This window comes from Trichechus manatus, unplaced genomic scaffold (assembly GCF_000243295.1).
Source record: "Trichechus manatus latirostris isolate Lorelei unplaced genomic scaffold, TriManLat1.0 scaffold00048, whole genome shotgun sequence".
Lineage (NCBI taxonomy): Eukaryota > Metazoa > Chordata > Mammalia > Sirenia > Trichechidae > Trichechus > Trichechus manatus.
Genome location: NW_004443984.1, coordinates 16447036 through 16458717, shown reverse-complemented (window position 1 = coordinate 16458717; position 11682 = coordinate 16447036). Strand labels below are relative to the sequence as shown.

The following is an 11682-nucleotide window of genomic DNA, read 5'->3' as shown; positions in this document are numbered from 1 at the left end:
TTTAAGACCCCAGACACTACTCACCAAGGTAGAATGTAGAACATTGTCTTTATAAACTGTGTTATGCCAATTGAGCTAGATGTTCCCCGAGATGAGCATGTTACTTTTATAATCAGAAAAGAAAAACTGCTTTTATTTTTAAGGAGTACGGGGGTGGTGCAAACGTTAACACGCTCAGCTGTTAACCAAAAGGCTGAAGGTTCAAGTCACCCAGAGGTGCCTCAGAGGAAAGGCCTGGCAAGCTACTTCCAAAAAGTCAGTCATTAAAAACCCTATGGAGCACAGTTCTACTTTAACACACTTGGGGTCGCCATGAGTGGGAATCGACTCGATGGCAACCGGTGTTTCATTTATATATGCATTTAATTTTAAAGAGAAGAAAAAGAAATCGAGTCACCTCAGAGTCATCTGGGAGAGAGGACCTGTATGCCCTCCAGGCAAGCTGTCTGCTTTTGTCCCTTTGGCTGGGATACCATTGATCTAACTAGTGTGATAAAATGTCCCCACTCATTCGGGCACCAGTAAAGGAAAGCAGAGTTACTGGAAGATTTGGCGGGGTGCTCCCCAAAAGAGTCCTGAGTCGGGCCTGGTGATCAGTACGCAGGTTAGTGATGGGATTTGGTGAGCACCTGGCCGAGATGCCCCTTCCTGGACGGCCCCTGTCCTTGACTCCTCAGATGATCCAGGCACTATTCAGTGGACCTTCTCTAGGAGGCTGTCCCCACCCAGCCAGCGTCAGCAGGCTCAAGGCAAAGGCAGGACATGTGACCATGTTTAATTCTGTCCAGTCTACCTCTCCTCCCAGCCCTCCCTTCCAGACATTCCCATGTATCAGCTCACCTCTCTTCCTTATCACTGTGGGCTGTGACCTGCCAGTCACATGTGGCCATGGCTAGAGGGTGTTGAAGGAGGGTGCCTGGGTGAATTCACCCTCCCACCTGGGACCTGCACATCCCTTTCCTGGAGTCCCCTCTCCAGGCGTGGTGTGGGTCATGTCAATTGGGAAAGACCGGTCCCTCCACGCACCTCCAAAGAGAAGCACAAAGCAAGCCCCATGTCCAGCCGGCTGCGGGTTCTCAATCCCAGTGGCCTTTCCTCCCTGTGGCTCCAGGACAAGGCTTGGGAGAGCATGCAGAATGGCCTTCCACGCTATGACAGCACCTTTGGCCTGTGAGCCCAGAGCCCCAGGACGTTGGGGTGCTCCCTGCCCCCTCCCCTAATGCGCAGACTGTTGTTGTTGTTAGCTGCTGTCGAGTCAGCCCCTGACCCATGGCGACTCCACGCACAACAGAACGAAACACTGCCCAGTCTTGCACCATCTCCATGATCAGTTGTGGATTGGACCACTGTGATTCATGGGGTTTTCACTGACTGATTTTCAGAAGTGGATTGCCAGGTCTTTCCTCCTAGTCCATCTTAGTCTGCAAGCTACACTGAAACCTGTTCAACAATATGCAACAGGCAAGGCTCCACTGATAGATGGTGGCCACGCATGAGGTATATTGGCTGGGAATCCAACCCGGGTCTCCCAGATAGAAGGCAAGAATTCTATCACTGCACCACCAATGCCTCACTGCAAAGACAACGGCCCCTAAATTCCAGCAGAGTGGCCTTTGAGGGCACCTGACCTCTCCTGTCCTCAACTTCCTCAACTTGGATGGAACCTTAAAGTCCTCCTACCCAGACTCCTTTGTTTACAAAAGAAAATCCAAGGCACAGAGAAAACTGGCAATTTATATAAGGTCACATAACTAGTTAGTTACTGACTAGTTAGTTACAAGACTAGACCGGGTTTCCACAGCCCCAGCAACAGCCCTTTCGTCTCCAGTGGGCATTCTCAAGCATTTGTGAGCATTGGAACCCCTGGAGGTGGGGGCTTGTTAAAATGCAGATCCTGGACTCTCACTCAGGTCTGGAGGCCCAGGACTCAGCATTTCATACAAGCTCCCCAGGTGATTCTTACACAAGTGGTCCTCAGACGACACTTTGAGAAACACCATCAAGTGCCTCATTTCTGTGTTTTTATTCCTTATCTACCTTACTGGGCTGCTGTGAAGGGAAGATGATATAATAGGTGTGGAAGGTTTTAAAAAGTAAAGATCACTGCATATGTGCAGAGGACATTGTCTTAGCTTCCTAGTGCTGCTGTAACAGAAATACCACACATGGGTGGCTTTAAAGAACAGAAATTTATTTTGTCACAGTTCAGGAAGCTAGAAGTCCAAATTCAGGGTCCCGGCTCCAGGAGCGTCTCCCGCTGTCTGCTCTGGGGGAAAGACACTTGTCTCAGCTTCTGTAGCCAGTAACTAGGGAGGTGCGGAGGGTGCGGACTGTACCGGGTGACACTGTCAAGATGGGGTGACACCAAAATGACTGTCTATAAAATTTTGTGCAGTGTTTCAGCAGAAATTTATTATTTTTTATAAAAATATTCCTGTAGTTAGTTATAACACCAAAACATTATTCGTGTGCCCAGCTTACATATATTAATATACCTACAAGGCTAAAACTCTATGCTAATTTACTTTTCGAACCTTCTAATACACTCTGGTCAGAGCTGTCATTATAACCCAATCACAATGACGCTTTGAATCACGTGGTTTCATCTGCATGCCCTACAAGCGCGTGCTATTATTTTTGTTGCTGCTGGTGTTTTTATAGTCGCTGATTTTGTCAAATTTTCTGAGGTTGTAGCTATAATATTGTGGTGATTAGTATTTGTGAACCTGTATCAATAACATCAATAAGTTTTTTGAGAATGAAGTAGTAATTAAAGGAAAAATCAAGAGAGGCTTCCACTCAGTTACTAGTAATATTGTAACTAATAACGTCGTAATTCAATGTAGAAAGATTTTACAAAACAATTTCATTCGTTAGTATTCATATAATCTAAAAAATATTACATTTAATCGATTTAAAACTATATCATATATTATTCTGTGATTAAAACTGACAATAAACATTACTAAGGATTCTGTATGGTCTAGTACAGGAGGAGGCCCACGGGGGGTGGGGCGACACCATGAGTTACCGCACTGGATAACATCCAACCCTATTGACACCACTGTCTGTAGCTCCAGCATCCCTTGGTTCCTTGGCAATCCTCACATGTGCTTCTGTCTTCCCCAGCTTGTGCTCACTTCTCTGTGCCTGATCTGCTCTTTTTATATCTCAAAAGTGATTAGGTTTAGGACACGCTCAACATGTATGGCCTCATGTCTTAATTATCCAGTGCTGCTATAACAGAAATACCATAAATGGGTGGCTTTAACAAACAGAAATTTAACTGCCCCATAAGGTTTCCAAGGAGCGCCTGGTGGATTCCAACTGCCAACCTTTTGGTTAGCAGTCGTAGCTCTTAACCACTATACCACCAGGGTTTCGTCTCACAGTCTAGGAGGCTAGAAATCCGAATTCAGGGTGCCAGCTCAAGGGGAAGTCTCTCTCTCTCTCGCTGTCGGCTCTGTGGGAAGGTCCTGGTCATCAATCTTCCCCTAGTCTAGGAGCTTCTCGGTGCAGGGACGCTGGGTCCAAAGGACGCACTCTGCTCCCAGCAATTCTTGCTCGGTGGTAAGAGGTCCCTCTCCTCTCTGCTCGATTCCCTCTTTTATATCTCAAAAGAGATTGACTCAAGATACAACCTAATCCTGTAGATTGCATCGTGCCTCATTAATATGACTGCCTGTAATCCTGCCTCATTAACATCATAGAGGTTAGGATTTACAACACAGGATAATTATGTCAGATCACAAGATGGTGGACAACCACACAATACTGGGAATCATGGCCTAGCCAAGTTGACACAAATTTTTGGGGGGCAAAATTCAATCCATAATACCTCATTAACATAACAAAAGAGACCTTATTCCCAAGCGGGATTACATCCACAGGCACAGGGGTTAGGACTGCAACACATATGTTGGGGGGACACAATTCAACCCACAACAAACGTTATTGCTTCCTCTTCCCTGTCCTCTGCTAGTCCTTCCCATTCTCTCCCTCTCGACCCTGGCCAGTCACCCTTTCCAAGGTTTCTTGCTTTAAAGTCCAGCCCTTTCTACTTGATGGCACACTGCCCCAAAATTGCCTTGGGCCCATTCTCTCACAGGAGAACCACCAGAGCAGGTGCAGAATCTGGAGCTGGAAGGACAAAGAGCCAGCTGTCACCCAGGAGGCCCAAAGTGGGGGCGGGGGCAGGTCGGGGATAATCTCACTGTCCATTTCTACTCTGAAAATGCCTATCAAGAAGAAATTGAGTTCGGGCTTGAATATTCCTGGGTTCAAATTTATCTCAGCCACTAACTATGTGGCCTGGTACAAACCACTTCACTTCTTTGATCCTCTTTGTTTCTTGTTGGATAAAGTGTGGATAAAAGTACCTGCCAGGCATAGTTGTAGTATTAAGAGACAGCACTTATAAACTACAAAGGGACTTAACTTTGAATTGCAGATAAACAACAAATAACTTTTTGTATAAGTATGTCCTAAGTATGGGATGGAGTTCCTGGAAGGTGTAAACAGTTAATAAGCTTGACTGCTAAACAAAAGGCTGGCAGTTCCAGTCCTCCCAGAGGTGCCTTGGAAGAAAGTTCTGGTGATCTACTTCCAAAAAAGCCGCCACTGAAAACCCCATGGAACACAGTTCTACTCTGACACACATGGGGTCGCCATGAGTCAGAATTGACTCGATGGCAACCGGTAACTGGTAAGTATGTCAAGATATCAAACAACACACTGCACCGGGCAAATCTGCTGCAAAAGACCTCTTTAAAGTGTTCAAAAGCAAAGATGTCACTCTGAGGACTAAGGTGCACCTGACCCAAGCCATGGTATTTTCAATCACCTCATAGGCATGCAAAAGCTGGACCATGAATAAGGGAGACCAAAAAAGAATTGATGCCTTTGAATTATGGTGTTTTTGAAGAATAGTGAATATACCATGGACTGCCAGAAGAATGAAAAAATCTGTCTTGGAAGAAGTACAGCCAGAATGCTCCTTAGATGGGAGGATGGTGAGACTTTGTCTCACATACTTTGGGTATGCTATCTGGAGGGACCAGTCCCTGGAGAAGGACATCATGCTTGGTAAAGTACAGGGTCAGTGAAAAAGAGGAAAACCCTCAAAGAAATGGACTGACACAGTGTGGCTGCAACAATGGACTCAAACATAGCAACAATTGTGAGGGTGGCGCAGGACCAGACAGTGTTTCGTTTTGTTGTATGTAGGGTTGCTATGAGTCAGAACCGACTCGATGGCACCTAACGATAACAACAAAGTATGGGATATATTTGTTGTTGTTGAGTGCTGTCAAGTCAATTCCAACTCATAGCAACCCCATGTGACAGAGGAGAACTGTCCCCTAGGGTTTCCTAGGCTATAATCTTTACAGCCGCAGATGGCCAGGTCTTTCTCCCTCGGAGTTGCTGGGCAGGTTCAAACCGCCAACCTTCGGGTTAGCAGCCAAGCGCTTATGTGTTGAGTCACTAGCGCTCCTTATATTGAAATATTATTTGTTATTTCTCTGAAATGCAACATTAATTAGGCATCCTGGGTTGGTTGGTTTGGCTTTTTGTTGTCGTTTGTTTGTTTGTTCCCAAATCAGCTATTGGACACCCGGGCATTCCCTTGCCCTCTTCCCTCGACACATCAGCAGTGGGGCAGTTCCTCCTAAGTCCTCAGACCCAGGCCCCTCGGCCCTGAGTAGCCTTGACGGGATTTTCTTCCCTGCCCATCAGTGCTGCGGCCACCTGGAAGGCACACCAGACAGACAAACACATTTTCGTAACCATTAGAGCGAGTCAAGGTCACAAGGAGAGAGCGCGGCTCCTTCTGCTTCTCTGGGGGAGGAGGGGGCAGGGAGGTGCGGGCAAGGCGTGAGGACAGGATCTCGTATGCTCCTTCCTTTGAATTCTCTCCCCTGTTGGAGGCAGAGCACTTGCCTAGAAAGCCCTAGAACATGTGCCCCGATGAAGCCCAATCTTCTCTGGCAGGAAGTGGGTGGTCAGTGTGGGAGGGGCTGGGATCCAGGAGGTCCTGGTGCAACCACCACCTCTGTCTTATATCTTGGTGTGACCTTGGGCAAGTCACATCACCACTCACTCTGGGTTTCCTAGTTAACCCAAAACCAAACCCACTGCTGTCGAGTCAATTCTGACCCATAGCGACCCGGTAGGACAGAGCAGAACTGCCCCACAGGGTTCCCAAGGCTGTAATCTTTATGGAAGCAGACTGCCACATCTTTCTCCTGTGGAGCAGCTGGTGGGTGTGAACTACCAACCTTGCAGTTAGCAGCCGAGCACTTTAACCACTGCACTATCAGGGCTCCTTTCCTAGTTAAAGCAGAGTAATAATAATAATAATAACTAACACTTTTATAGTGGTTAAAAGGTCCCTGGATCGTGTAAATGGTTTGCATTTGACTACTAATCTAAGGGTTGGTGTTTTGAGCCCACCTAGCGGCACCATGGAGGAAAGACCTGGCAATCTGCTTTTGTAAAGATCACAGCCAAGAAAGCCCTGTGGAGCCCAGTTCTACTCTGTAACACATGAGGGCGTCATGAGTCAGAATCTACTTGATGACAATGGGTTTGATATCATAGTTACTGTGTGCCAGGCACTGTTCTAAGTACTTTATAAATAAAGGTATCATTGAGTCATTCCAACTCATGGTGACCTCAAGTGTGTCAGAGGAGAACTGTGCTCCATAAGGTTTTTAATGGGTGACTGTTCAGAAGAAGATCACCAAGCCTTTCGTCTGAGGCACCTCTGGGTGGACTCGAACCACTAACCTTGTGGTTCGCTGAGTATATTACCTGTTTGCACCACCCAGGGACTCTTTATAAATAACACCTTTTTAATCCTACCAACAAACTTACAAGGTGGGTACTGTTAGCATCCCCGTTTCATAGATTAGAAAAATGGGGTACAAACAGGTCACACGGCTAGTAAGAAGAGAGGCTGGATTTGAAGCCAAGCAGCTTGGTACCAGAGCTGGGTCCTAAACCACTTTGCCTGGCTGCCTCTGGGGAAGTACAAGAAGAAGCACAAATTCAGGAGGAGGGAAGGTGGCAATGAACGTCTTTAGAGCACCTACTCTGTGCTCAGGAGCCCTGGAGGCACAATGGTTAAGCGCTTGGCTGCTAACTGAAAGGTTGGTGGTTTGAACCACCCCGCAGCTCCATAGAAGAAATACCTGGCGATCTGCTCTGGTAAAGATTACAGCCTAGAAAACCCTAGAGGGCAGTTCTCCTCTGTCACACGGGTTCACTATGAGTTGAATTCGAATGGCCATCACCTAACAACAACATCTCTGTGCTTGGCACACAGCGGTGTCCCTTACATAGTTTATCTCATTTAAACCTCACGGCAGGAGCCCTCATGTTGCGTTGGTTAAGTGCCTGGCTGCTAACCAAAAGGTTGACTGTTCGAACCCACTAGCCGCTCCACGAGAGAAAGATGTGGCAGTCCGCTTCCAAAAAGATTCTAGTCTTGGAAACCCTATCAGGCAGTTCTACTCTGTGCTATAGGGTGACTATGAATCGAAATGGACTCAATGGCAATGGGTTTGGTTTTGGTTTGGTTTTAAGCCTCACGTCAAACCTATGGTGTAGGACACTGCCTTGCTATTGTTTATTGCCATCGAGTCAATTCTGACTCATAGCAACCCCATGGGTGACAGAGTAGAACTGCTCCACAGGGTTTCCTTGGCTGCACTCTAAATGGAAGCAGACTGTCATGCCTTTTCTTCTGCAGTACTACTGGGTGAGTTCAAACTGTCAACGTTTAGGTTGCAAACCATTGGCACCACCAGGGACCTGAATTTGGAGGCAGGGAAACTGAGGATCCGAGGGGTTGTGGGACTTGCCAGCATCATAAACCTGAGTCCAAATCTGAACACAATCTCTCATTTCAAGGCCTGTGCTGGTTACCCTACCACCCACACTGTGTCTGGTGACATTTTGCGGGACACCTCTCTGGCCACAGAACATGGGCAGTGGGCAGTGAGGTCAGAGTTGCTTTTCAGAGCCCCAACCCATAAGGTGCTGGAAACCTTTATGCTGTCCCTCAGTGATCTTGATCCTCTCCCAATTGAGTGAGACCAGCCCTCCAACAGCGCCACCCAGGGCCATGGCCCTGCCACTGTTCAATGCTCTGAACCTGTCCATCCTTCTGAGCCACACAACCGCTCTGATGTCCCTTTTCTTCCCTCTATTCCAGAGAGTAGGAAGAATAATGCTTCACATTTGTACTGTGCTTTACTTTTACCTAGGAGTCCCTGGGTGGCACAAATGGTTAAGTGCTTGACTACAAATCTAAAGGTTGATGGTTCAAACCCACCCAGAGGCACCTTGGAAGACAGGCCTGGAGATCTGCTTCTGAAAAGTCACAGCCTTGAAAACTCTATGGAACGGTTCTACTCTGCACATGTGGGGTCTCCATGAGTTGGAACTGACTCAACGGCTACTGGTTTTACTTTCACCCACACCACATCTTGATCCTGACAACCACCTGGTCGGATGAACTACGCAGGAGTACCCGTGTCCCAATTTCACAAAGGAGGAAAATGAAGCTCAAAAAGGTAACTGGCATACCCAGGTTCACCCAGCCAGGACTCAAACTCATACCTTCAGACTCCAAATCCAGGGCTCAAGATATCTCAGAGGTCAAATAAAGCTCCTTACAGATGAGGAAACTGAGGCCCAGCCAGGGGGAGTGGCCTGCTCAAGGTCACAGCCATTCATGGCAGAATTGAGACTGACACCCACAGCTTCTGACTCCCCAACACCTTGCCCCCAGCTGGAAGACAATGGGAGCCAATTATACCAACACAATGAACAATAAGGGGCTAATGATGTCAGCCAATTCCACCAAAAAATAAAGAAGTCCATCAGAATCCAGGCATACCTCATTCCTCAATGAGGCCTTAATCCCAACACTTCTATCTCCTGTGTCAGAGTCTCCTGCTGGGGAGAGTCTGGGGAGCTGGGCACGTGAATGAAGATGAAGTTTGGAGTTGGGGCTCTCTCTGCACATTAAGGGCCAGATCTTTTGGGGAACTGTCCATGTAATAGAGGCAGCCCAGGCTGAAAGTACCAGCTCAGGGGCCTGGGTGTTCGGAGGAATGATTGCCCTGAAGCATGGGGTAAGTGCTTAGTAATCATATTGAATGAATAAGTAAATTCAGGACCTAGGTGAGCAAATGGGAAATGTCTTAGTAAATGGAAAAAAAGATATAGGATGTTCCTCCTGCTCCCAGCCCTGGCTCTCACCCATGTAGATTCTCAGGTCCCTTCCTTCTCAGCTCTGCCTTGCTTTCTTTTTCTGGACTTCACAAACCCCCCCCCAAAAAAATCCGTTGCTTTCAAGTCGATTCTGACCAATAGTGACCCTACAGGACAGAGTAGAACTGCCCCATAGGGTTTCCAAGGAGCGGCTGATGGATTCAAACCGCTGACCTTTTGATTAGCAGTGTAGCACTTACCCACTATGGCACCAGGTCTTCACAAGGGCCCATTAACTCCCTGTGCCCTTGTATTCCTGTCCGCCAAGTGACTATGCATGTCAATATCACCATTTCTGTCCCTTCTGCACTGAATGGAAAGAAGGAAAGGGTGCACCAGCCGTAACATTTGTATGCAGCTATTTCACACCTGGGTTGAAAAGCAACAGAACTATAAATCTTTGCTGCACCACTGGCTCTTGGTGGCTGTCATTATTCCTCACCAAGAAGATTCCTCACCCCCTTTAGACAGAAGAATCATCAGGAGCTGAGAAGCTAAGACACCAGTTCAGGCTCCAGAGGCTGTGCTCTCTGAGTTCAGTGTAATGAGGATGATGCTTAGCTGCTTCCCACACCCTGGGTGCCTTACATAAGTAACCTGCACTCCCCTAGTCCTAGGACCAGTGAGGTGATTTTCTTGGATGGGGAACAGAGAGCTGGCGGGTGCCTAACTTCCAAAAGTGAGTTTTTGGAGGAACAGGGAGAAACTCAGCATCAGGGTCCAGAAACTCCAAAGAATCCCTGGTGTGTCCCTTCCACCCCACAGAGACCTAGAAAAGTTCAGGCTGAGAATCTGGGAGGGCTCTACCTGGAGACTCAATCAGTGCAACTGCTCAGCACCAAACCCCTGCCCTGTCAAAGCCAGCAAAGATCCCTCCATCCAGATCCCTCACCTGGGGCTTGTTCCCGGCTCCTCATACCCAGACCGGAGCTGTGGTGGCCTCTCGCCGCTCCCTGCCTGCTCTCCCCTGCCAGCCCGGCTCACCTTTGGGCAGTTTGGAGGCGTTCTCCTGGATCCAGGAGAAGAGCTGGGCGAAGTCACAGTCGCAAAGCCACGGGTTCCCGTCCAGGCGCAGGGTGCGGAGCGCGGGCAGCGCGGCCAAGGCGGCCACGCTGAGGCTCCGTAGGTTGTTGTCATTGAGCTCCAGCACCTGCAGCGACTCCAGGGACTCGAAGGCGGCCTCGTGCACGCCGGCCAGGTGGTTGTTGGCCAGGCTCAGCTTGACCAGCCTGCCGGCCGAGCGGAAGGCACCCGCGCCCAGCTGGGTCAAGTTGTTGTAGCTGAGGTCAAGGAAGGCCAGCTTGGCGGAGCCGCTGAAGGTGCCCTCCTCCACTGAGCGCAGTGAGTTGTTCCTGAAGTCCAGGTAGACCAGGTCGCCGTAGAAGATGAAGAAGTCCTCGGGGATCTCCTGGATGCGGTTGCCGGCCACCAGCAACTTGCGCACGTCCAGAGGGAAAGGGTCGGGCACGCTAGGCAGCCCGCGGTCGCGGCAGTCCACTGTGTGCGGGTCCGTGCAGGCGCAGCCCGCGGGACATGCGTGCCCGAGCCCGGGCAGCAGCAGGAGACTGCAGAGCGCGAGCGCGGCGGCTGAGGCGCGGGGGCGCAAGGCCGAGGGGCGCATAGCCAAGTGGTGCGGGCCCAAGGCCAAGGGGCGCATGGCGGAGGGACGCGGCGAACCCGGCGGGCGCGGGGGCTACTCTCGGGGAGAGCCCTGCACCGGGCGGCGCGGCCAGCCGGCTGCGAACGCCTGGAGCAGGAGAGCGGCCTGGCGGGGACGGGTGCACCCGGGCGCGGGGGGGCGACCCGGCGCGGCGCGGACGGGCTTGGGGACCCGGGAGGCAGGGATGGTAGGGCAGAGCCAGAGGGAGGGACGAAGGACTCGCGAAGGGATTTACCCGGACAGACAATTCACCAGCTAGGAAATCCCGGGGGACAGGCGGGAGCGATCCGGGTGGCCGAGGAGCTGTTGCCAAGCGCAGCCCCACCCGGGCAGTTTATTTCCGAGCCCAGAAAATAAGACCTGTCGCGCGGGCTTGGCCAGCGACACTCGACGACTAAGTGAAGTTACTGAGCCACCGAGAGGTTTCCGTACGGCGCGTCAGGGGCGTGCGCCCTGCACCCCACGCCTGCCTGGCGCCGAAGCGCGCTCCCCGCACGCCACCTCACTGCTGGAGGGAGCGGGACCTGGGTCACTCTGGCTCTGCGCACCAGGAGCTGCTGGCCCGAAGTTAGGGTGGGGGGTGGGGGAGAGAGTGACTGGTCTTCCACCCTTCTTCCTCCACTTGCACTTGACCCGTCTCAGTGAGGCAGAAGGGGTCATCGAGACTGGCGCTGCCAGGCCCCCTCAGTGGGCCGGGGCAAGTCAGCACTTTCCATGCTGACCGGGAGCTTCTCGGCAGA

The 11682-nt window shown here is 50.2% G+C and overlaps 1 protein-coding gene across 1 annotated transcript in view; it reads right to left on the bottom strand.

Moving 5' to 3' along the window:
• LRRC38 (leucine rich repeat containing 38) overlaps positions 1-10903 on the bottom strand; it is a 34287-nt gene extending 23384 nt beyond the window's left edge. The window contains exon 1 of the mRNA XM_012555802.1: positions 10267-10903. Coding sequence (XP_012411256.1) covers positions 10267-10903 — 637 coding nt within the window. The remainder of the gene's footprint in view (positions 1-10266) is intronic.
• Between the last annotated feature and the right edge of the window lie 779 nt (positions 10904-11682).